Here is a 27,037-nt window from a genome sequence, read left to right as displayed (position 1 = left end):
TGCCCTCTTGTACCAGCTTGGATGGATATCCTCTCTTCAGGAAAGCACACCCAATCTCACTCAGCCTTTTACGTGCCAATCACTTGTCGGATACAATGCGTCTTACTCACAAAAACTGGCTTTTTGGCAAAGACTGGGCGAGAGTGTTGGAATGTACACTACTGTAATGTAGCAAATGTGTAAAAGCCTAGGAGAGGGGGCAATAGGGAAAAATGTTTAAAGCAGAGAAAACTTTACTGGATCTATATGTTGGGTACTATGTGGCCAGGGGGTATGAATAGAGAAATGGACTGGAGTGTCTTTTGAACAAATCAGCTTTTATGTGTATAAACTTGAGAGTTATAGTTTAAAAGGACTAAACTTTTTCATGTGATATATATGTGTCAACTTTTCTGTGTAACATACATATGCCTAAGATGAGAAAGAAATGTATAATGTATAGTATATCTGTATAGAATATCTGTATAAATATATAGAAACAACTTGTAAACATTGTTAGGAAAAGGAGGAGTTTTTTGCACTAGGGGGAGTAGAGCACAGGTATACACAGGTGTTTTACCTGATTAAGTGGGAGGGGTTTTAGGTATATAAAGTGGAATTGTATCAGTGTATCTTTATACATTACTAAGGACTAAGGTCCGAAACGTTGTTTGTGATTTTTGGCTTAATAAATCTTTTTATATAAACAGTGCTGCTGCATTCTGGACTGTTTGCTATAATTGTTTGGGTTATGGTAAAGACCCTAGCAGCTTGCACGGATTTACTCCACTGAGTGCTGAACAATTACTTTGGTTTACATCCAAAAATTATTGTACTGTTCTCTTCTTCCCTTTAGCCCTCCTTCCCTATCTCCTCGAAGTATAATGGGGGAGCACTCAAATATCCTTATGCTGAGGGATGATGGTTAACCTTAGGCTGGAAGTTAGTGATACACTCTTAATTATCACTTCTTGCCCAACCCTCTTGCTCGCTCCAGCTTACTCACATTTCTCCTACCTCCCTTTCATTCTGAGTTTTAAACAATCTTATCCTTACCTTGTAATATAGAAGAAAAAAGTTGTTAGTTAAAAACACAGATTTCACCAAAGTATGTAAAGCTTGCAAAACACAGACAAAAAAGGAAACAGCTTTTCTTACTCTTAGAAATCTCTATATACTGTTAATAATTGATAATGAATATTAAACGGGAGGGGGGAGTTTTGTCTAATACACAATCCAAACTTTAGGTAAGACATTTTTTTATGTCAATCCTTTATATGATAGGTAGATTAACTAATGTAGCACTAGCTGGTTAAAGCCACATCAAGACTCTTAACTCTTTAACTGGTTCCTTTTCCCGTTATCCAGTTATTAGGGAATATGTAGTACCAGGGCTAGGTTTTAGTAGTTCCTGCAAAACCTTTCAGCCACAGTCAATGGCTTGTTCTTAAAGGGACACTGAACCCAATTTTTTTCTATCATGATTCAGATAGAGCATGCAATTTTAAGCAACTTTCTAATTTACTCCTATTATAAAATTATTTTCATTCTCTTGGTATCTTTATTTGAAATGCAAGAATGTAAGTTTAGATGCCGGCCCATTTTTGGTGAACACACTGTGTTGTTCTTGCTGATTGGTGGGTAAATTCACCTACCAATAAAAAAGTGCTTTCCATCGTCTGAACCAAAAAATAGCTTAGATGCCTTCTTTTTCAAATAAAGAAAGCAAGAGAATGAAGGAAAATTGATAATAGGAGTAAATTAAAGTTGTTTAAAATTGCATGCTCTATATGAATCACAAAAGAAAAAAATTTGGGTTCAGTGTCCCTTTAAATAGCATATAATAGTCACTACATATATCACTAGCGGATGTCTGACAATCCTTTACTACATATATCACTAGCGGATGTCTGACAATCTCTTAAATCAGGGGACTTGCAATCAGGTACAGGAAATCCAGCCAGAATATAGCAATAGTGGTTCCCAGTGCCAGACGTAATTCTCTTCTCAGGTAATTAGAGTTCTTATATTGAGAGAGATGTAAAGCTGAACTCCTTAACAGATATGCCAAGTGTTTTTAGACAGACCCACTTCAGGCATCGGTTTCTTGAAACATTAGTTTAGGGGAAACCTCTCTCATTGCATGGTAATAATACCACCACTTTTTGCAGCCAAGGACTCAAGTCAGTTTGTTAGCTTAAGCAAGCATATCTGTTAGTAGCGTTTAAGCATTAAATTCAAACTCTCAGCCAATCCCCAGCAAAGGAAAACAAACAAAGAAGGCTAATCCCAGGCAATAGCAAGCAGAGAAAGGAGAGTAGTCCCAGCAAAAACTCACGCTACAGTTCTGAACAAAAATACTTGCGCTTCAGTGTTTTGCTCGCTGCTAGTTTTCTTGTCTTCCCCTTTGCTTCCACACTGAGGTCGTGCAATCTGTTTGAAGGTAACTGCCGCTCACGTTCTGTATGCAGGGCGGTATGTACCGGTCACCTCTGTACCTCTGCAGCTAAAGATCTCAGGTAAGTAGCTGGTCCCTCCAATGTCTGCATCTTACTTGCTTCTTGCTTGCGCCCAAATCCTTGATTGGCCCCAGGGAGGTCTTATCATGACAATGGTGCTCTAGCCGACAGAGCCTTATGGCACTCGTGTGACTTCCGAGCATACAGCAGATTCTGCTGGCAGTCCCAAGCCAGTGTTCGATTGTGGCCAAGGAATTTAAATGCTATGGGTATGCTGGAATACTGCCCTTTTCCACAGAGCACAGTGCTAGCGCGCCCACCGCTATCTCCACCCAACAGGAAGTCGTTCTAGAGGTTTATTAACATACATGGGAGGGGTAAAGAACCGTCTTTACACTGAGCAGCATTTCGACTAAATCTGGGTTGAGCAGTGTGCAATTAACATGCCCGTTTGTGGGCGCACGGGCATGCTATTAACATACTTTCACTTACCAGATTGAACTTTTTCCAGGACGCTTGCTGCCGTACTTTAAGCCCTGAGTGACAATTGTGCTTATTCTGTATTGATATTTTTAATGTTTTATCTGAAATGTGAATAAAATGTTTTGAAGCGTTCCTGTATACACCGGAGGTACATGTTTGAGCACTTGTCTTAGAGCTTACGTAGCACCCCCTTTGTGAGAACAACTTACCTGTGTGGAATAAAATCCTTAAAGGGACACTGAACCCAAATTTTTTCTTTCTTGATTCATATAGAGCATGCAATTTTAAGCAACTTTCTATTTTACTCCTATTATCAATTTTTCTTCGTTCTCTTGCTATCTTTATTTAAAAAAGAAGGCATCTAAGCTAAGGAGCCAGCCAATTGTTGTTTCAGAACCCTGGGGAGCACATGTTTATTGGTGCTGTCCAATCAGCAAGGACAACCCAGGTTGTTCGCCAAAAATGGGCCGGCATCTAAACTTACATTCTTGTTTTTCAAATGAAGATACCAAGAGAATGAAGAAAATTTGATAGTAGGAGTAACTTAGAAAGTTGCTTAAAATTGCATGCTCTATCTAAATCACAAAAGAAAAAATTTGGGTACAGTGTCCCTTTAATTGACAGTATTACACTATATAATACATTTTTTAATCTTTTTGAGGAATTTGTCCTGTGGAATACCTACTAGGACTTTTTTGCTGTTTTCGAAAATAAGTATTTTTTTGTATCACTTTGGCACTTTATATTGTATACTTTTATATATTGACACATGTTTATACATTGTATATTCATGGCTGCAATGTTTACTTTTTTGGTAAATTAATTACATGAATCCATTCACAATGTCATGTTCTTCCAGGGGTTTTGGTAAGATTAACTGTTGCGCACAAACGATAAGGGGTTTATTGTGGCTCTTTGCGAGCGTCGGAAGTAGAATACGTATTACAAGTTGAAAGTAAACACGTTTGCTCGAGTGCAATTGAATTTAACAAGCGTCTGGATAGCAAAACCTCAGAGCTCTGGTTAACTTTTACACTTTGCTAAAAAGTCACACAAAACACATCAAAATACATTTAAAAGTACAGTTATACTCTTAATAAATAATAATAAAAATTATTTTAAAATATTTGCAATAAAAAGTTATAAGGGATTAAAGATATGAGGCCTCAGGCATGCAAAGGGCTTTAACATAGAGATACATACATATATATTTCTAAATATGTATTTATATGTGTATAAATGTATTTACGAAATATATACACATATAAACACATAAATACATATACAGTATATACATTGGAGCCCTCTGCAGTCAAGTAGTTGAAAACATGAAAAATCATACAATATTCATTTTGAATTAAAGGGACAGTCTACACCAGAAGTTTTAAAAGATAGATAATCCCTTTATTACCCATTCCCCAGTTTTGCATAACCAACACAGTTATAATAATATACTTTTAACCTCTGTGATTATCTAAGCCTCTGTAAACTGCCCCTTTTTTCAGTTCTTTTGACAGACTTGCAGTCTAGCCAATCAGTGCCTGCTCCCAGATAACTTCACGTGCACGAGCACAGTGTTATCTATATGAAATACGTGAACTAACACCCTCTAGTGGTGAAAAACTGTTAAAATGCAATCTGGCTTCATGGTCTAAGAAATTAGCATATGAACCTCCTAGGTTAAGCTTTCAACTAAGAATACCAAGAGAACAAAGCAAAATTGGTGATAAAAGTAAATTGGAAAATTGATTAAAATTACATGCTCTATCTGAATCATGAAAGTTTATTTTGGCCTAGACTGTCCCTTTAAGTGTTTAACTGTGTATGCACTATAAATATTGCAAATTCCAATGTTCTTCACATAAGGGAATATGTTCTAAGTATTTATAAATAGATATTCTTATATTATTATTATTATTAATATTTCATGTCGGGTTAGCACACTTGAGAAAATGCAAGCAGGTTTCCACTACTTGTTGGATGTTTTTTTTTTTTTTTCACTTTTCGCACTTCTTGAAGTCTAAGGGGAATACATTAATGCGGTCGTGATATTCTATCTTCAGGCTTTTTGCTGGCGTCAGGTTTTACTTTTAACTTGTAATATGCTCCGAAGTCGAGGGGCGATAACATTTAAGAGCTCCACTCGTAATATAGCCCTAACTGGAGATAGCTCACTTTACATTTGTTTCATAACTATCTAATGGTATATAACCAAATCAGTCATTTTTTATTATATAACTGTAAATCTAATCTGAAAAGTTTTATTATTCTATAAATAAAAACCTTTCTTTGGTTTTAAATAGTAAGATTATAATACCTCTCAATAACAAGTCTTTATGTAGAAAATTATGATTTAAATTGTCTTACTAGCTAGTAATTTAAATCATCCTTAGCATCCACTTTTGGACCAACATAGACCTCCTGTTAGTATCAAAAATAATAAAATAAAGAACCTAATTTGTTTATATTGTGCTCTATCATATGCATTATAGACAATTTTAGATTTGAATGTCCTTTCAAATAAGCACAGGATGAGGTTAATTTATAAAACTTGTGCAAACATAAGAAGAATGCACAAAATACATGCTCTTTAGAATAGACAGTCCTATGCTTTCCAAAAGATTTATTTATTTTATTACTGATGGCTCACTATCTAGTGGGGGTGTACAATCTCTTCACACGTCCCTCACCTCTGATTTTTAGAAATATATGAGGCAAATAAATATGAGCTAAAATTGTTAAGGATGGGGGGAGCAGATTTCCCAGCACCCTAGTAGAGACTTCCTGCATGCATAACCTAAATACCAAGATGGCAAATGCTGAACTTTATACCAGTAATTATATCCTTCATAAAACAAAAATGTTTAACAGTGGGGGGGGGGGGGGGGGGGCGGAGCCAACTGTGGAAGGAACTAGACGCATATCCTTATAGCTCCTCGACTAAGGCCAAACTTAATATATATTAAAGGCAAAGAAACAAATTATTTTGGTATACCAATGGCTAACAACTAATCTCTGACTAAAGATCACCTTAAGAGGTACTTTGAGACCAGGCTACTTTACGGTGACATCAAAAGGAGGAGGCCTGTATGCTTTGAGTGGTGAGATACGCAGCCTGGTTCCCACTGTAGCCGACTTACTTACACCAAAGCCGATACTATATACCCTTTGGACATGGATGAGATACGGATGCTTCTCTCCAAGTTAGAGCTTAAGATGCAAAGTAACTTTATTGAACTAGCGCTTATAATCAGGACACTTTGGGAGATGACACTTTAAACAAGATGGCGGAGGGCAGAGCTGAGGTACTACAGATACAGGCTGCAGAAGACGCTCCTCTCTCAGGTATCAAAAAAGAGGCCCATTGGATTCTTTAGTTTTTTGTATTTATTTATTTCTTTTTACTCTCTCTCTGCCTGCCTCATGTTCATGCAACTCGTTCAGAGATAAATTACTGTAGCTTTGAAATTTTTGCCTGTCAGCTATGGGTGATGTCCATTTAGCTCTACTAAATTGTGAATACCTAATGCATACATGTAAATGGCAACCCCACTGTTTGGAAATATTAGCATACTTACTTATGACTATAGCTAGCATATAAATAGAAGATACTATACAATGAGTTTCTCTACATGTACTTTACAAATGATGCCCTTATAGTCTATATTGGTCTAGGTAATAACTAACTATTATCACTTGAAAAACCTGTTTTCCCCTCTTTTTCTTATAGTTTATTTTACCATGAGATGTTAGTGTTTGCCCTATTATATTGTGATATATTAGATATATGGGATAGGTAGAAAGTATCACACCAGGGTTGCTTTAAATTTGAAATCTCCTTTATGTAATACTATTTACTAAAAAGTGATTAGTTAAATATAAAACACTTAGGATACCTACATGTGAATGTTCAAATTTGATAATTGTGTCCATCCTACTATGCCTGTCATCTATCTAATTAATACACTCTTATCCTAGTATTCATTGCACATCCCACTAATGTCTTTTCTATTTAGTAAAGCTAACTTACTTTTAGCTAGGGTATCTAAGATGATGGATCTTTAACTATAGGCATACTGTTAGCAGTTTTACACTACCCTACCAATACAGTTTATTCTAAAACCATTTTCTAGTTCACTTCAATCTCCTAAAATGTAATAGAGGGAATGCTCAGAAAGTCCCCAAAGCGGCCTGTTAGATATTGCAGGGAGTATTTCTTATAATATAAAAGGGTAGCTTTATGCTTTTATTCACTGCATATTAGATTTGGGTTTATATGTTATTTATCTTGTCATATTACCATCACCAGTTGTATTTACCCTGTGCATCTCCTAGAGGGATGTAGTACCAAGTAGAATGCTTAACAATACTAATACTGATTCTTGGCTCTTTAATGTTAACAATGATGTTTGATTTCAAAGTCCCTGTTTGAGCTGAGGGTCACCAAAATTGTGGTTTATGGGTAGAGACCTAAATGTTTTTCCTATATACAGTTCTGATTAACTTTATATCTACCTATTGTATGGAAGAACTCAGCAGTTCTTTCCTCAGGGACAAGTTTTACTATTTAGATTTTAGTTTCGTTTTTTCTTTGATCCCATAATTTTTACTGCTTTATAATGACAGGAAATATATAGATTTCATTCCTCCAGCACAGAAATCCCAGGCTCAAATGCTTAAGGTAGAGAGTTAAATGTAAGCTATCTACTCACATTCAAGTGTATTATTGTACCATAGGGTCTATCCCACAATATATGGGCTTCCTCCTTATATACCAACCAAACTTTTATGCCAGAGAAGAAGTCGACCTATAGAGTCGGTAACAGTTCCTTGTGCTGAGTCAGTTTAAGACCTTCCCTACATAAATTGTAGCTATCTCTAGGATATCTTGGAGGCTTCCTTTTTCTTATATCAGCCCTTAATACTATAATTAATATCCCTTATATCCTAAGATGTACTTATGGCTATAATCCATATCTTGATTGTTAACTATTGTTATATTCACATATTTGCCCTAGAACCTTATCATCGCCACTCTCTACATCTATTTTTTACTTTAGCTTAAAAGATCTATGTCCCTGTCGTGTGTTGGCTACACAGGCTTTATTAGTCTGAGCTACATGTTTTGTCATTTATGGTTTTACTTAGCCCTTATACTCTAGATCTCACATACCTAATTACCCTATAGGGGTATAGATGATATGTTACCAAGAAAGTGTCAGCTAGTTTGATTTGGCTAGAGCCGACTAGATATTATAACTGATTTCTATTCCTGTAGAGAACCCTATATATTACTATTCTGGTCTAACTACCTACTACAACACCTAGTTCCCACTAACTTAAGATTAATACATTTTACCCCGCCATGTCCCTTAAATTTCCTGTGTATCTATGGCTCCGCCCCTCCACCCTTTCCCTCATTTACAGAGCGGTGCTTACACGCTGAAATTCCCCCCCCCCTCATTATATACTTATTCCTTCTCTTTCTGAAGCTCCTAAAGAGCTACCAACCTGATCATCAGCTATCTGTTATATTTCTGGCCCATTTGGCCTAAAACTGTGTTCCCAACTGATCAGTCATTTATGCTATCCTATTGCAAAATCGAGGTTTCATCAGCCTACCAACAATGTATTTTATAACTGCCGAAATGTTTTGCTCAATTTTGTTTATATTTTCTCTTTGTTATCGAAAGGCATACTATGTTTTATGTTTGTTATGTAAAACCTCAATAAAAAAATAATTAAAAAAAAAAAAAATGTTTAAAAGTCACTTAAAGGGACAGTAAAGTTAAAACAACATTCATGATCAGATAGTGCATGCATTAATATTTTATTTCTGTTATCTTATTTGTGTTGTTCTCTTTGTATCTTCTATTAAGCATACCTGGGTGGGCTCAGGAGCAGCAATGCACTACTAGGATCTAGCTGCTGATTGGTGGCTGCACATATATGCCTATTGTCATTGCTCCCAGTAGTGCTTTGCTGCTCCTGAGCCAACACTTTAACAAAGGATACCAAGAGAAAGCAAATTTGATAATAGAAGTAAATTAAAAAGTTGTTAAAAATGATATGCTTTGTCTGAATTATGAAAGACAAATTTTGGTTTTCATGTTTTTTTTAAGCCCCACTAGATCTTGCAAATATCTTTATCAGTATCCAAATTTGAAGGAAATATGAATAATAGTTAAACAGATAAAACATTAGGGAAAGCAGAGTAAATCACATACACCGATTTCCTCTCTATGTTTTACATTAATAAAATGAAAGGTTTGATTATTTTGCCACATATAATTTTGTAGCATGTCTAGGTGGATACAACACATTTATTTGTGATAAAAAATGTTTTAACCCCCCACACACTTTTTTATAGGTTGGTAAAGCTTTTGAAAAACCAAAAGCCCTTGCTGAACTAGGACTCATAGCTTCAAAGGGGAAGGAGCATCTCATAAAAGTAGATGACTATTCAGCACTTGATGGACTTCTTTCTTCCTTAGAGCAGAAGATCATTGGAATAGAAGGTGAAATTAATGATATCTTGTTAGAGGGCTACTATGCTAGGAAGTTGTTAACTGATGCTGGTCTGGGACTGGAAGGGGGAAATAGAAAGTAGACTCTTCTTTCTTCGCCTATGTCCCTGCTCCTGATTTACTGTCACTTGAGCTATTGGTAAAGGATCAAACTCAAAAGAAAGCTAAATTAGATTTAATAATCACAAACAGTGATACTGTTTTTAGATGTATCTATGGGTGAAAAAGTAAGGTCCAGTGGTCATCTATCTGTTTGGTTTAGTATTAATGTGCAGAAACTGTCCACACACACTAACATTATAAGTTTAGAAGGATGATTTTTCATAGATGTTCTTTAAAAGGGATAAGATTTCTGAAGAGTGTCAACTGCAACCCATATTACGCATGTCTATAAAAGTAAAAAAAAAAAGACGAAACCAATATGGTTTTCTAACAACAGTAGCACAGGCTGTGAAGACAAATATATTGTTTATAAAAATACAGTCAAACTCAATCAGATGATGACATGAAAACATGAAGACTACAACTAAAAAGACTAAGGCCCCTTTATTCAAAGCATCCGCAGACTGTAGGAAAACTGCTTCACTGGCCTCATCGGCCTCGCAATCCGATGGTCTGTAGAGATATTCCAAGAAAAAGAGCGTGTCCGAACAATGCTAGTGAGCGGCGATGTCTCTCAGATAGATGTCGCCATCCACATTGCCGTTATTGCCCCTTGTCTGCATTCTGCTGTGGCCGGGGCCCTATTTGAAGTGTGCCTACATGGCACAGACAGTGAGCTTACTGAAACTTAAACTAGTTTCCGTTTAGGCACACTTCAAATATTGCTGTGGGCACCTAAGTTTAATTACACCTACACCTACACTAACAGGCGATGTAGTCTAGACAGCTTATAGCTGGCGAGACAAATATGGCCGCTACCCTCCTTGCAAACTGCACTTCTCTGCTTCAAACACATCGATCTTGTGTTGATGTGTCCGAATCAAAGTGCAGGCTACTTCCACTAGCACGCCCCTCTAACGCCCCCTGAATGCCTATAACTACATCATTCATAAGTTACACTCCCCCTGCTACGCCTCGCTACCTACCACCAACCGTCTACACCTACGTCACAGCTAACCTTCATTTCCTTTGCACTGCCCAACTAACTCCCCTTGACCACCTACACCACTCCTAATCTACAACCCTCCCGGAACGCCTAGCTAAGTCCCTAATACCACCTACACTGACATAATATCTAAACTACTGTCCCCTGGAACGCTCCAGCTAACTCCCACATACTGCCTACTGTCAGAAAAATACCTTACTATAATAAACTATACTAAATAATAAACCTCCCCATTATAACTATAAAGCTATGTCGCTAAAACAATAATCAAAGTTTAAATAATGTTTCACAGAGATGCATTAAAATGTCAGAGGCCGACCGCCGGAGCATGGGCAAAACCTTGCTGGCCGAGCCGGGCTCCTGGGACTCAATGCCGGACTGTAATACACATACTCAGAAACACAATTTCTCTCTCTCTCTCTCTCTCTCTTACACACTTACTCACTCACTCACTCACACACACATACACTCAGAAACTCTCTCACACACAAAAACACAATTTCTGTCACATACACACAAACACAATTTAATAATAAAAAAGTACATTATTTTCTATGTGAAAAACATAGGAATGTAAAATACGTGTTTTGCACATCATGTTTCGAGTTTCGATCTTAACAAGGTTGGGTTAGCGCACATGAAAACATAGTTATCTTAAAGTGCGTTATTTAAATATTACATAAAAAAATATTTTAAAAAAATTAAAAAATTAAACATACTGTAAAATATATAGATATGTTGGCTGTTCCTCCCCATATAGGATTCATAACTATAGGAGAACAACTGCACAGCACCTGCAGTGCTCACTGCTTTAAAGTACATTGGAACTGGCTAAAATGTACATAAACTATTAAATTATGATATGAAATAACTTGAAGTAAAAAATATATGACTTGAATAACAGAACAAAACAGCAAACATTAATGGCAAATCTTATTTTAAATGTGGGGTACTAAAAACACAAACACAGAGAACAGTGATTCTGGCAGGTGGTTTTGGTCTTTTGCCTTCCTTATAACACTCTCCATGTGCCCTGTAACTATAGGGGTTTTCCAAAATATATTGTGTCCCACTTTCCTTTGTTACAGTGAATATTAATATCATAAGACCGCTACTCCTTAACTCGTCTGCCACCTCTGAGGTGGCGGACAGCAATCAGCACGATCAGGTTGATTGACCCCCCCCCCCCCTGCTAGCAGCCGATTGGCCGAGAATGTGCAGGGTGGGTGGTATTGCACAAACATTTCCCTAGAAATGCTTGTGCAATTATAAATGCCGACAGTGTATGCTGTTGGCATTTATCGTCGTGCGGCGGACATGATCTGCTACAGCGGATCATGTTCGCCCGCACATTGATAAATCTACCCCTAAGAGGTACATGCTTTAAAAACACCTGTACGCTGTCTACAGAAGAGGCGCAAATGCGCACACCTTAGTGGAAACAGTGGTTATTGTCTTTTGAAAAAGCAGATCAAGTAAAAATGAAAGCTAGTTTTGCAAAAAATATGATTATACTTAGCTGATATTTTAATCTATAGCAACACAACAGAAATGTATATTAAATAATAGTGCATGATTCACACAATTTTTACACCATTATTCTAAAAGAGAATACAATTTAAAATAAAAACATACCTAATAACTTCCATTATCAAAGTTGCTTAATTGTTTTACAAACATTTGTGGATGTTGGAAAAGTGCACTTCTGAGATCTAGGTGAACAAATCGGGTGAAACAGGAGTCATAGATGTTCAGCCATCAAACAGCAGCTTACTCCTGAGCCTACCTAGATATGCTTTTAAACTATAGATAACAATATAATAAAGTACATTGCATAGCAGTAGTGGAATAGAAAGATGTTTACAATGATTTGTTTTGTCTGAATTTTATAAAAATGAAATATTACTATATTTGCATATGTATTTGCTTGATAAACATTAAAGGGGCAGAAATCACACCAACACATTTTGTGTTTACATTACTTAAAATATATCTGTGATGTTAAGGCTGTTACTGCATTTCACATGTATTTTTTTTTTATTTAAGAATGTAATTGTATTTTTCTTTATTTCCTTCACAAAAACTTAAGTGCTTTTCAACACTGACTGCATTACTGTCATATTTCGTAATGGGCAATAACATTATACTGAATATTAATTTATATATTTATATATATTTCTTTTTTTTTTCTTTTTACATTACATTTTCATATTTTTTGTAACTGTTGAAAAAAAAAACCCTGAAACCTTTTATCACAATTTTTAAAATGAATACAGTACAGTACAGATGTTTATTTCCTAACATTTAGGCGCCTAATTATCAAGCTCCGAATGGAGCTTGATGCCCCTGTTTCCGCGCGAGTCTTCAGGCTCGCCGGAAACAGCAGTTATGAAGCAGCGGTCTAAAGAGGTTGCGGACATCAATCCGCCTGATTCTATAAGATCGGGCTGATTGACATTCCCCAATTGGCTGCAAATCTGCAGGGGGCGGCATTGCACAAGCAGTTCACAAGAACTGCTTGTGGAATGATAAATTTATTGATTTGCGGCGGACATGATGCTCTACATTGTATCATGTCCACTCGCACTTTCATAAATTGTCCCCTCTAAAACACACCCGTTTATGTGGAAGCCATTTTAGAATAAGTAATGTTAATGCTCATGTACAGCTATAAGAGTCCAATATATATCATTATATCATTATCATTATAAACAGAAACAAAACTAAACTGTGTAAATTCTGTAACACAAATATGACTGTTTTATATATGTTAACAGACGGCTAGATTACAAGTTTTGCGTTAGAGGCTGTGCGGTGCTAACGAGCAGTTTATGCTCACCGCTCACTTACAGACAGCGCTGGTATTACGGGTTTTTACAAACCCGGCGTTAACCGCAAAAAAGTGAGCGTAGAGCAAAATTTTGTTCCACATCTCACCTCAAGACCAGCGCTGCTTATGTTAGTGGTGAGCTGACTAAACGTGCTCGTGCACGATTTCCCCATAGGAATCAATGGGGGAGAGCAGGCTGAAAAAAAAACTAACACCTGCAAAAAAGCAGCGTAAAGCTCCTAACGCAGCCTCATTGATTCCTATGGGGAAAATACATTTATGTCTACACCTAACACCCTAACATCAACCCCGAGTTTAAACACCCCTAATCTTACACTTATTAACCCCTAATCTGCCGCCCCCGACATCGCCGACACATACATTATATTATTAACCCCTAATCTGCCGCTCCGGACACCGCCGCCACCTACATTACACTTATGAACCCCTAATCTGCTGCCCCCAACATCGCCGACACCTACATTATATTTATTAACCCCTAATCTGCCGCCCCCAATGTTGCCGCAACCTACCTAAACTTATTAACCCCTAATCTGCCGTCCCCAACGTCGCCATCACTATATTAAAGTTATTAACCCCTAAACCTAAGTCTAACCCTAGCACCCCCTAACTTAAATATAATTTAAATAAATCTAAATAAAATTACTATCATTAACTAAATTATTCCTATTTAAAACTAATACTTACCTATAAAATAAACCCTACGCTAGCTACAATATAACTTATAGTTACATTGTATCTAGCTTAGGGTTTATTTTTATTTTACAGGCAAGTTTGTATTTATTTTAGCTAGGTAGAATAGTTATTAAATAGTTATTAACTATTTAATAACTACCTAGCTAAAATAAAGTACCTGTAAAATAAAACCTAACACTACACTATAATTAAATGAATTCCCTAAATTAAATAAAATTATCTAAAGTACAAAAAAAAAACAAACACTAAATTACAGAAAATAATAGACAAATTACAAGATTTTTAAACTAATTACATCTAATCTAATCCCCCTAACAAAATAAAAAAGCCCCCCCAAAATAAAAAAGCCCTACCCTACACTAAATTACAAATAGCCCTTAAAAGGGCCTTTTGCGGGGCATTGCCCCATAGTAATCAGCTCTTTTACCTGTAAAAAAAATTACAAATCCCCCCAACATTAAAACCCACCACCCACACAACCAACCCTACTCTAAAACCCACCCAATCCCCCTTAAAAAAAACTAACACTAACCCCCTGAAGATCACCCTACCGGGAGACGTCTTCATCCAACAGGGCAGAAGTGGTCCTCCAGACGGGCAGATGTCTTCATCCAAGCCGAGCAGAAGTGGTCCTCCAGACGGGCAGAAGTCTTCACCCAGACGGCATCTTCTATCTTCATCCATCCGGCGCGGAGCCGGTCCATCTTCAAGACATCCGACGTGGAGTATCCTCTTCTTTCCACGGTTACGACTGAATGAAGGTTCCAAGATGGCGTCCCTTCAATTCCGATTGGCTGATAGAATTCTATCAGCCAATCGGAATTAAGGTAGGAAAAATCCTATTGGCTGATGCAATCATTCAATAGGATTGAACTTTAATCCTATTGGCTGATCCAATCAGTCAATATGATTGTGCTGGCATTCTATTGGCTGTTCCAATCAGCCAATAGAATGCCAGCTCAATCCAATTGGCTGATTGTATCAGCCAATAGGATTTTTTCTACCTTAATTCTGATTGGCTGATAGAATTCTATCAGCCAATTGGAATTGAAGGGACGCCATCTTGGATGACGTCATTTAAAGGAACCTTCATTCAGTCATAGCCGTGGAAAGAAGAGGATGCTCTGCGTCGGATGTCTTGAAGATGGACCAACTCCGCGCCGGATGGATGAAGATAGAAGATAACGTCTGGATGAAGACTTCTGCCCATCTGGAGGACCACTTCTGCCCGGCTTGGATGAAGACTTCTGCCCGTCTGGAGGACCACTTCTGCCCGGTTGGATGAAGACGTCTCCCGGTAGGGTGATCTTCAGGGGGTTAGTGTTAAGTTTTTTTAAGGGGGGATTGGGTGGGTTTTAGAGTAGGGTTGGTTGTGTGGGTAGTGGGTTTTAATGTTGGGGGGGATTTGTAATTTTTTTTACAGGTAAAAGAGCTGATTACTTTGGGGCAATGCCCCGCAAAAGGCCCTTTTAAGGGCTATTTGTAATTGGTAGAGCTTTTTTATTTTGGGGGGCTTTTTTATTTTGTTAGGGGGATTAGATTAGGTGTAAATAGTTTAAAAATCTTGTAATTTGTCTATTATTTTCTGTAATTTAGTGTTTGTTTTTTTTGTACTTTAGATAATTTAATTTAATTTAGGGAATTAATTTAATTATAGTGGTAGTGTTAGGTGTAATTGTAACTTAGGTTAGGTTTTATTTTACAGGTACTTTTGTATTTATTTTAGCTAGGTGGTTATTAAATAGTTAATAACTATTTAATAACTATTCTACCTAGTTAAAATAAATACAAACTTGCTTGTAAAATAAAAATAAACCCTAAACTTGCTACAATGTAATTATTAGTTATATTGTAGCTACCTTACCGCTAGATTTGGAGTTTTGTCGGTAACGACCCGAAAAACTAACGCCGGCTTTTTTCTGGCCGCACCATAAAAATAACTCTGGTATTGAGAGTCCACAAAAAGGCTGCGTTAGGCTCCAAAAAAGGAGCGTAGAGCATTTTTAACGCAGCTTCAACTCTCGATACCAGAGTTGCTTACGGACGCGGCCAGCCTCAAAAACGTGCTCGTGCACGATTCCCCCATAGGAAACAATGGGGCTGTTTGAGCTGAAAAAAAAACCTAACACCTGCAAAAAAGCCGCGTTCAGCTCTTAACGCAGCCCCATTGTTTGCTATGCGGTAACCCTTCCTACGTCTGCACTTAACACTCTAACATGTACCCCGAGTCTAAACACCCCTAACCTTACACTTATTAACCCCTAATCTGCCGCCCCCGCTATCGCTGACCCCTGCATATTATTATTAACCCCTAATCTGCCGCTCCGTAAACCGCCGCTACTTACATTATCCCTATGTACCCCTAATCTGCTGCCCTAACATCGCCGACCCCTATATTATATTTATTAACCCCTAATCTGCCCCCCACAACGTCGCCTCCACCTGCCTACACTTATTAACCCCTAATCTGCCGACCGGACCTGAGCGCTACTATAATAAAGTTATTAACCCCTAATCCGCCTCACTAACCCTATCATAAATAGTATTAACCCCTAATCTGCCCTCCCTAACATCGCCGACACCTAACTTCAAACATTAACCCCTAATCTGCCGACTGGAGCTCACCGCTATTCTAATAAATGTATTAACCCCTAAAGCTAAGTCTAACCCTAACACTAACACCCCCCTAACTTAAATATAATTTAAATCTAACGAAATTAATTAACTCTTATTAAATAAATTATTCCTATTAAAAGCTAAATACTTACCTGTAAAATAAATCCTAATATAGCTACAATATAAATTATAATTATATTATAGCTATTTTAGGATTAATATTTATTTTACAGGTAACTTTGTATTTATTTTAACCAGGTACAATAGCTATTAAATAGTTAAGAACTATTTAATAGCTAAAATAGTTAAAATAATTACAAAATTACCTGTAAAATAAATCCTAACCTAAGTTACAATTAAACCTAACAATACACTATCAATAAATTAATTAAATAAACTACCTACAATTACCTACAATTAACCTAACACTACACTATCAATAAATTAATTAAATACCATTGCTACAAATAAATACAATTAAATAAACTAACTAAAGTACAAAAAATAAAAAAGAACTAAGTTACAATAAATAAAAAAATATTTACAAACATTAGAAAAATATTACAACAATTTTAAACTAATTACACCTACTCTAAGCCCCCTAATAAAATAACAAAGCCCCCCAAAATAAAAAAATGCCCTACCCTATTCTAAATTACTAAAGTTCAAAGCTCGTTTACCTTACCAGCCCTGAACAGGGCCCTTTGCGGGGCATGCCCCAAGAAATTCAGCTCTTTTGCCTGTAAAAAAAAAACATACAATACCCAAGCCCCCCAACATTACAACCCACCACCCACATACCCCTAATCTAACCCAAACCCCCCTTAAATAAACCTAACACTAAGCCCCTGAAGATCATCCTACCTTGTCTTCACCATACCAGGTTCACCGATCGGTCCATAAGAGCTCCTCCGATGTTCTGATCCAAGCCCAAGCGGGGGGCTGAAGAGGTCCATGATCCGGCTGAAGTCTTCATCCAAGCGGGGCAGAAGAGGTCTTCCATCCGATTGAAGTCTTCATCCAAGCGGCATCCATCCGGAGCGAAGCGGCAGCATCCTGAAGACCTCCACCGCGGAACATCCATCCTGGTCGACGACTGAATGACGAATGGCGTCCCTCAAATTCCGATTGGCTGATAGGATTCTATCAGCCAATCGGAATTAAGGTAGGAATATTCTGATTGGCTGATGGAATCAGCCAATCAGAATCAAGTTCAATCCGATTGGCTGATCCGATCAGCCAATCTGATTGAGCTCGCATTCTATTGGCTGTTCCGATCAGCCAATAGAATGCAAGCTCAATCTGATTGGCTGATTGGATCAGCCAATCGGATTGAACTTGATTCTGATTGGCTGATTCCATCAGCCAATCAGAATATTCCTACCTTAATTCCGATTGGCTGATAGAATCCTATCAGCCAATCGGAATTCGAGGGACGCCATCTTGGATGACGTCATTTAAAGGAACCGTCATTCGTCGTTCAGTCATCAGCCAGGATGGATGTTCCGCGGTGGAGGTCTTCAGGATGCTGCCGCTTCGCTCCGGATGGATGCCGCTTGGATGAAGACTTCAATCGGATGGAAGACCTCTTCTGCCCCGCTTGGATGAAGACTTCAGCCGGATCATGGACCTCTTCAGCCCCGCGCTTGGGCTTGGATCAGGACATCGGAGGAGCTTTTCTGGACCGATTGGTGAACCTGGTATGGTGAAGACAAGGTAGGATGATCTTCAGGGGCTTAGTGTTAGGTTTATTTAAGGGGGGTTTGGGTTAGATTAGGGGTATGTGGGTGGTGGGTTGTAATGTTGGGGGCTTGGGTATTGTATGTTTTTTTTTACAGGCAAAAGAGCTGAATTTCTTGGGGCATGCCCCGCAAAGGGCCCTGTTCAGGGCTGGTAAGGTAAAAGAGCTTTGAACTTTAGTAATTTAGAATAGGGTAGGGCATTTTTTTATTTTGGGGGGCTTTGTTATTTTATTAGGGGGCTTAGAGTAGGTGTAATTAGTTTAAAATTGTTGTAATATTTTTCTAATGTTTGTAAATATTTTTTTATTTTTTGTAACTTAGTTCTTTTTCATTTTTTGTACTTTAGCTAGTTTATTTAATTGTATTTATTTGTAGCAATTGTATTTAATTAATTTATTGATAGTGTAGTGTTAGGTTAACGTTTCGCTGGTATGACAAAGCATACCAGCGAAACGTATGTCGGAACTGAACTGTTCTATATTGAGTTTTATTGCGTCTCTACACTAGCCAGGACACCTGGGGGCTTAGCGCTATTGTCTTGCTACTAAAAAGGTTTTGGTTTCAGCGGTCACACTCCTGCTGATCCATTTACCTCTTTGCAAGTTTGGTGATTTGAAGCATTTGTTACAGCATATCTGCTTTTGTACCCTTACATTGTGGTGTTATCAAGGCTTATGTGATGCTTTTATATATTTTAAAATAAATTTGTATCCAAGTTTTGCCTAGTGTACTGTTTTCCCATCAGTATAAAGTGGGAGTGCGCATATCCTTGAGCTTAGTGGAAAGCTCCAACAAATGTGAGTAGTCATTTATTACAAAACAACTACTTCCTCAAAGTGCCATTACAGATTCACACTATGTTGCAATTTTCTGTTTCCTTTTTTATGGGATCTCACTGAGGAATGCTAACAAGCTGAAAAACTCATCCAGAGGACACAGACATATCCTTGATTCAGAACTTTATTTGGTTTTCCTTTTATGATTTTTGTTATCACATTTATTTCACATTTTTTTCTTTGTGATATTCGGTATATTTATTGTAATAATTCACAATTGTGCTATGAGATGTAAAAAATATTGGTTTTCAAACCACTCTTACAGGCTTTACAGCTATGGCATGGGAAAAAAAACTCTGATTTTTCTCGCATTTAAATCACTGACCCCATGATTAGTCTGTCTTGGTATACTGGGGGCTAATGTATTCTTTAGGTTATTAGTTTTCTTATAAATGAATATAGGTTGTAGTGTTAGTTTTTCTCCTATAATATCATCGTTTTTAAGTAGTGGCCAATGTTTTCTAAAAATATTCTCAATTTAATTTCTATTTTCACTATATTCTGTGATTAGTGGTATAGTGATCATATTATCTTCAAAGTTATTGGTGCTCTTGGCTTTGTTTCTAATAAGTTCCTTCCGATCAATGTTTCTTACTTCATCTATGTTGTTATCTAATGTGTTCTCATTGTACCCTCTTTCTAGAAATCTTTTCTTCAATATCAGGGCTTGTTCCTCCCATTTACTGGGGTTTGAACATGTTTTCTTTATTCTAAGAAGCTGACCCTTAGGTATATTGGATTTCCAATTCTTATGGTGGCAACTGTTCTGATGGATATAGTTGTTGCAGTCTACTTCTTTAAAGAATGTTGATGTTTCTAGTTTTCCATCTTTGACTTCAATTTTCAAATCTAAAAACGTCTGAAAAGCTGTCTTCGAAAGTAAATGTAAGATTTAGTGTATTCTCATTCATTATTTTTATTGTGTATTTCAAGTCCTCTAGTGAGCCTTTCTATATTATTAAAATAAGTCTGCGCATGCTGGGCATGATTCCCAAAAAATGAGTTCTCATCTGCCGATGTATAAGTTCACATAGCTCGGTGCGAACCTGGTCCCCATAGCTGTTCCGCAAAACAGTCTGTAAAATTTCCCATTATTATTAAAATAATTGTGAGTTAAAATATAGTGTATGCTGTTTAGGATAAAATCTTTTTGTAGTTGTGGTATATTTGGATCTTTTTGTAAAGAAGTTAACAGCATCTAGCCCTCTATTATGTGGTATACTGGTGTACAGGGATGTTACATCACATGTTGCCAGTATATAGTTGTCTTCCCACTCTAAGTTCTCTAAAATATTTAAGACTTAAGTTGAGTCTTTTAGGTAGGATGGGAGTTGGGTCACATATTTTTGTAGATTCCTATCAACATATTCGGATAGGTTACTGGATAATGAAATGATCCCTGAAATTATTGGTCTACCTGGTGGATTCGTTAAAGATTTATGAATCTTGGGAAGGTAATAGAATACTGGGGTTATGGGATGTTTCACTCCAATGTATCTAAATTCTATCTCATTTAAGATACCAAGTGTTCTTGCTCTGCCCAAGATTCCATCTAGTTCTTTCTTATATTTTTCCACTGGGTTGTTCTGTAATGTTTCATATGTATTGGTATCGGTCAGTATTCTATTACATACATTACTGTAATCTTCTTTATTTAGAAAAATAATACCGCCACCTTTATCGACTAGCTTAATGATAATATCATGGTTGTGTTGTAGAGTTTTAATGGTATTAATCTTTGATTTAGATAGATTGTGCTTGAAATTTTTTAGTTTTCCTTGGTGTATATTTCTAATGTTGTTACATACAATTGTCTCAAAGGTCTCAATCGCATTCCCTTTACTGGTTGTTGGGAAGAATGTGGATTTAGGTTTCAAATTGGTGTGTGAATAGACATCATGTGCATTGGGTTTGCTTGTGGTATATGATTTTAAGAACTGCTTGTGCAATGATAAATGCCAACAGCGTATGCTGTTGGCATTTATTGATGTGCGGTGGACATGATACACTGCATCGTATCATGTCTGCTTGCACTTTCATAAATCTGCCCCTTAGGCTCTAAAACACACCCGTTTATGTGGAAGCCATGTTAGAATAAGTAATGTTAATGCTCATGTACAGCTATAAGAGTCCAATATATATCATTATATCATTATAATTATAAACAGAAACAAAACTAAACTGTGTAAATTCAGTAACACAAATATGACAGTTTTATATATTTTGTGACACAAATCTGGCACATTTCTTTGCAATTTTAAAAACAAATACAGTATTGCGTGTTTGCATATGTCTTTCCTAACATGTAGGCTAAAAGCCGGGCAGATAGCTCATTGTGCTAATGCACTGTTACAGAAATCTGTGGCAACCCAAGGGTTGCAGGTTCGATCCTGTCAACTCAGCCTTTCATCCTTCTAAGGTCAGTAAAATGAGTACCATTAAATTGGGTAATAATAATACCTGTTTGCATAAAAAGAGAGAAGCGCTCTACCAGGAACAAACAACAGCTCATTAGCAAGTTCTATGGCGATTTACCACCTGGAAGCAGCCTCCGATCGTTTGGGCCTCGTCAGTGAGGTGCAGCCACATTCCTCTAAGCACACTGGGCAATGAGTCCACGTCTGGTTTCCCCCATCACCCATAGGGAGACTTCCCAAGGGTCATATTAATTTGCATACAAAGAGAGAAGTGCTCTACCAGGAAAAAACAACAGTTCTATGGTGAATTACAGTTCTATGGTGATTTACAGTTCTATGGCGATTTACCATCCGGAAGCAGCCTCTTTTAGACCAGTATGCTTTTAACAAAGGAAAACTTTCCTTAAGTATATCAGTCTGATCCCGCCAAGTAAGGTCAGTCCAGCCCCGAAATACCAGGCAATTCTCCTCTGAACAAGGAACATGACAACCCCAGGCAATCATTTCGGCCTCCTATGGGCCTCGTCAGTGAGGTGCAGCCACATTCCTCTAAGCACACTGGGCAAGGAGTCCATGTCTGGTTTCCCCCATCACCCATAGGGAGACTTCCCAGGGTCATATTAATTTGCATACAAAGAGAGAAGCGCTCTACCAGGAACGAACAACAGCTCATTAGCTAGTTCTATGGTGATTTATCACCCGGAAGCAGCCTCTTTTAGACCAGTGTGCTTTTCACAAAGGAAAACTTTCCTTAAGTATATCAGTCTGATCCCGCCAAGTAGGGTCAGTCCAGCCCCGAAATACCAGGTAATTCTCCTCTGAACATGGAACATGACAACCCCAGATGATCGTTTCGGCCTCTTATGGGCCTCGTCAGTGAGGTGCAGTCACATTCCTCTAAGTACACTGGGCAAGGAGTCCACATCTGGTTTCCCCCATAACCGATAGGGAGACTTCCCCAGGGTCATATTAATTTGCATACAAAGAGAGAAGAGCTCTACCAGGAACGAACAACAGCTCATTAGCTAGTTCTAAGGCAATTTACCACCCGGAAGCAGCCTCTTTTAGACCAGTGTGCTTTTCACAAAGGAAAACTTTCCTTAAGTATATCAGTCTGATCCCGCCAAGTAAGGTCAGTCCAGCCCTGAAATACCAGGCAATTCTCCTCTGAACAAGGAACATGACAACCCCAGATGATCGTTTCGACCTCCTATGGGTCTCATGAGTGAGGTGCAGCCACATTCCTCTAAACACACTGGGCAAGGAGTCCACGTCTGGTTTCCCCCATCACCCATAGGGAGACTTCCCCAGGGTCATATTAATTTGCATACAAAGAGAGAAGAGCTTTACCAGGAATGAACAACAGCTCATTAGCTAGTTCTATGGTGATATACCACCCGGAAGCAGCCTCTTTTAGACCAGTGTGCTTTTCACAAAGGAAAACTTTCCTTAAGTATATCAGTCTGATCCCACCAAGTAGGGTCAGTCCAGCCCCGAAATACCAGGTAATTCTCCTCTGAACAAGGAACATGACAACCCCAGACGATCATTTCAGCCTCCTATGGGCCTCGTCAGTGAGTTGTAGCCACATTCCTCTAAGCACACTGGGCAAGGAGTCCATGTCTGGTTTCTTCCATCACCCATAGGAAGACTTCCCCAGGGTCGTATTAATTTGCATACAAAGAGAGAAGCGCTCTACCAGGAACGAACAACAGCTCATTAGCTAGTTCTATTGCGATTTACCACCTGGAAGCAGCCTCTTTTAGACCAGTGCGCTTTTCACAAAGGAAAACTTTCCTTAAGTATATCAGTCTGATCCCGCCAAGTAAGGTCAGTCCAGCCCCGAAATACCAGGCAATTCTCCTCTGAAAAAGGAACATGACAACCCAAAACAATCGTTTCGGCCTCCTATGGGCCTCGTCAGTGAGGTGCAGCCACATTCCTCTAAGCCCACTGGGCAAGTAGTCCACGTCTGGTTTCCCCCATCACCCATAGAGAGACTTCCTCAGGGTCATTTTCATTTGCATACAAAGAGAGAAGTGCTCTACCAGAAATGAACAACAGCTCATTAGCTAGTTCTATGGCGATTTACCACCCGGAAGCAGCCTCTTTTAGACCAGTGTGCTTTTAACAAAGGAAAACTTTCCTTAAGTATATCAGTCTGATCCCGCCAAGTAAGGTCAGTCCAGCCCCGAAATACCAGGCAATTCTCCTCTGAACAAGGAACATGACAACCCCAGATGATCATTTCGGCCTCCTATGGGCCTCGTCAGTGAGGTGCAGCCACATTCCTCTAAGCACACTGGGCAAGGAGTCCACGTCTGGTTTCCTGCATCACCCATAAGGAGACTTCCCCAGGGTCATATTAATTTGCATACAAAGAGAGAAGCGCTCTACCAGGAACGAACAACAGCTCATTAGCTAGTTCTATGGCGATTTACCACCCGGAAGCAGCCTCTTTTAGACCAGTGTGCTTTTCACAAAGGAAAACTTTCCTTAAGTATATCAGTATAATACCTGTTATCAGTGCCGCAAGTCGATTAAGTTTGAGGTTGTGCGCTATACAAGTATCAAATTAAAAAATAAAACACACCCATTTATGCAGAAGCCATTTTAGATTAAGTAATGTTAATGCTCATGTACAGCTATGAGAATCTGATATCTAGGCCTGAAAAGAAAACTAAACAAATAAGACTAATTAACTTGGCCAGTCTCTGCCACAGATCACCACCACACAAGGCACTGGGTTCATCCACATAGCCGCAGGATGCTCCCTTTCTGTATGCTGATCCAGAGGATGGTGGCAGTTCTGCAGGAGGGAACCATATTGCAGGTGAAGAAGGGGTTGTGAAACAAATTATTATGCTTTAAGTCACCTCATAGAGTGTGAAGGCAGGTGGTTGTGATCCCTAAGCTTACCCCCCACACAAGCTCCCCCATGGCCACCACCCCTTACATCCATGACAGTAACTTTATGTTGGTCATTAGTTTTTATGCCGCACAATCTCTTAACCTGCAAGAAAATCCTCTGTTTGCCTGCCACCACATTAACAGCAGCAGTGACAGACTCCCAGTGACAGACTTTACTACAGAGCTAGTCAACCTCTTCTGGTCACCAAATAAGCGAGAGTAATGTGGTTCTAGGTTTCACACCAGGGCATCATTTTCTTCCGTAGTGAACCAGGGACCAACCATCTTTTTCGTTTAGGAAAGTGATAGGCAACTGAAAAACAATAAATACGTGACTAGGTCTTATATGTGCAGTAGTTCTTTATGGGACAGGACATGTCAGTTTTTAATGATTTTTTTAAAGGAAAAGTTGCATTTCCTGCTATCATTCTAGATTTTGTTGTATAAATTTGTCAGAGAGCTTCTTCAGGTGTAACTTCAGAAGCGTCACTTTATTGTTATTTGTATTATTTTATAGTGTGTATAGTGTTAACAGCCTGATATAACTGTACATACTTTTTAGAATTATACTCTAGTATACATTTTTGCAAAACCACATTTAAATATATTAGTAAACATACATTTGTAAATATTGAACTTACTATGTCCTACATTTGTAGGGTTGTATTTTTGATAATGGATTTAAAAAAAAAAAAAAAATATTACAATAAATTATACTGGTAATTTAACATAAATGTTATTTGATCTTAATATTAATTGAATATATTAAATCATACAAAGAATATAAAATGTATTTGTATTTTTTATAAAGAAAATATGTTTAAATTGAGAAAAGTAGCATAAAGGGAAATAAAACCAATTTTATTCTTTCATGATAAAACATGCGATTTTAAACAACTTTCTAGTTTACGTCTATTATAACATTTTCTTTGATTTCGTTGTATCCTTTGTTGAATTAAATGTTTTTTGTTTTTTTTAAACAAATAGCTGACAAAGCAATTCAGACATAGCATATGCAAAACATGTCATCATTGATGCAGTGATTTTTAACACAAGTCCTAGGTCTAAATGTCATAGGATGTAACAAATCATCACATGCTAAAATGATATGTTGTTTACCTTGGAACATCATTTTAAATAAAAGGGACAGTCTACTTGAACATTTTTATTGTTTAAAAAGATAGATAATCCCTTTATTACCCATTTCCCAGTTTTGCATAACCAACACTATTATAGTAATACATTTTTTTTACCTCTGTGATTACTTTGTATCTAAGCCTCTGCAGACAGCCCCCTTATCTCAGTTCTTTAAAACAAAAAACTTGCTTTTTAGCCAATCAGTGCTGACTTATAAATAACTCCATAGAAGTGAGCATGATGTTTATCTATATGACACACATGAATTAGCATTATCTAAGTGAAAAACTTGCAAAATGATAAGAGGCAGCCTTCAATATCTTAGAAACTCTTTTAGATGTTTTTATGAATTTTTGAAAAATACTATATACCGTACATGTGCATCTTAATTTCCCCTTTCAATATTGCACAAATGTTCCCTTATCATCCTTTAAGGTTCTTATTGTTTCTCCTATATATTGCTTTTTTACAGGAGCACTATGAGATATATTACTCCTTTATCCTGGCACCTGATAGTATCCTTAATGGAAAACTCATCCCCTATATGCATTTTTTGTTTACTGCTAAATTTACACACCCTACATCAGGAAAAAATGCTCAGCTCCCTACCTTGGATGTTTTCCTACTTTCCTATCTTTGTTTTCTAATAAACTCACTTGTTTTTCAAGGGTTTTTTTCTTGTCTATATACAATACTAGGATCTGTTTGTACCAGATGCCAGTGCTCACTACTAATCTTATTTAGCACATTAAAAATCACAATTATAGTCTGTAATCAGTAGACATATATCCAATTGGATTCAGAATTCTCCTCTCTACTTGTTTTATTATACTCCAGAAGTTTGCTCCTATCTTTTATTCTAGCCCTCTCTCCATAACCACTTCTACATCATACCCTCTTTCAAAAATTTATATTTAAAGATTTTCCCTTGTTCCTCATAATCTTCTATTAAAAAACAGTTCTTTCTAATTCTTAGGGCTCCATTTATTAAGCAGCAGATGCAGCTTCGGAGGCCCATCATTTCAGACTCGCCTGAAGCAGAAGTTAATAAGCAGCGGTCATAAGACCGCTGCTCCTTATTCTGTCCCCCACCTTTTAGGTGGTAGATTGAAATCATCCCAACACAAAATGACCGGGATGATTAACAGCCCCTGCTAGCGGCTGATTGACCGCTAGTAAGAAGGAGGCAGCATTGCACAAGCATTTCCCCAGAAATGCTTGTGCAATGTTAAATGCAGACAGCGTATGCTGTCTGAATTTAGGGATGTCGGGCGGA

At 37.7% G+C, this 27,037-nt stretch overlaps 1 protein-coding gene across 1 annotated transcript in view; it reads left to right on the top strand.

The window, feature by feature from the left end:
- ITGAE (integrin subunit alpha E) overlaps positions 1-27,037 on the top strand; it is a 258,148-nt gene that overhangs the window by 84,311 nt on the left and 146,800 nt on the right. Inside the window, exon 5 of the mRNA XM_053705219.1 lies at positions 9,292-9,439. Within this exon, the coding sequence (XP_053561194.1) occupies positions 9,292-9,439 (148 nt within the window). The remainder of the gene's footprint in view (positions 1-9,291; positions 9,440-27,037) is intronic.

This window comes from Bombina bombina, chromosome 3, assembly GCF_027579735.1.
Source record: "Bombina bombina isolate aBomBom1 chromosome 3, aBomBom1.pri, whole genome shotgun sequence".
Taxonomy (NCBI): Eukaryota; Metazoa; Chordata; class Amphibia; order Anura; family Bombinatoridae; genus Bombina; species Bombina bombina.
Note: the sequence above shows the minus strand (reverse complement) of the source record. Positions and strands in the feature narration are given on the sequence as shown.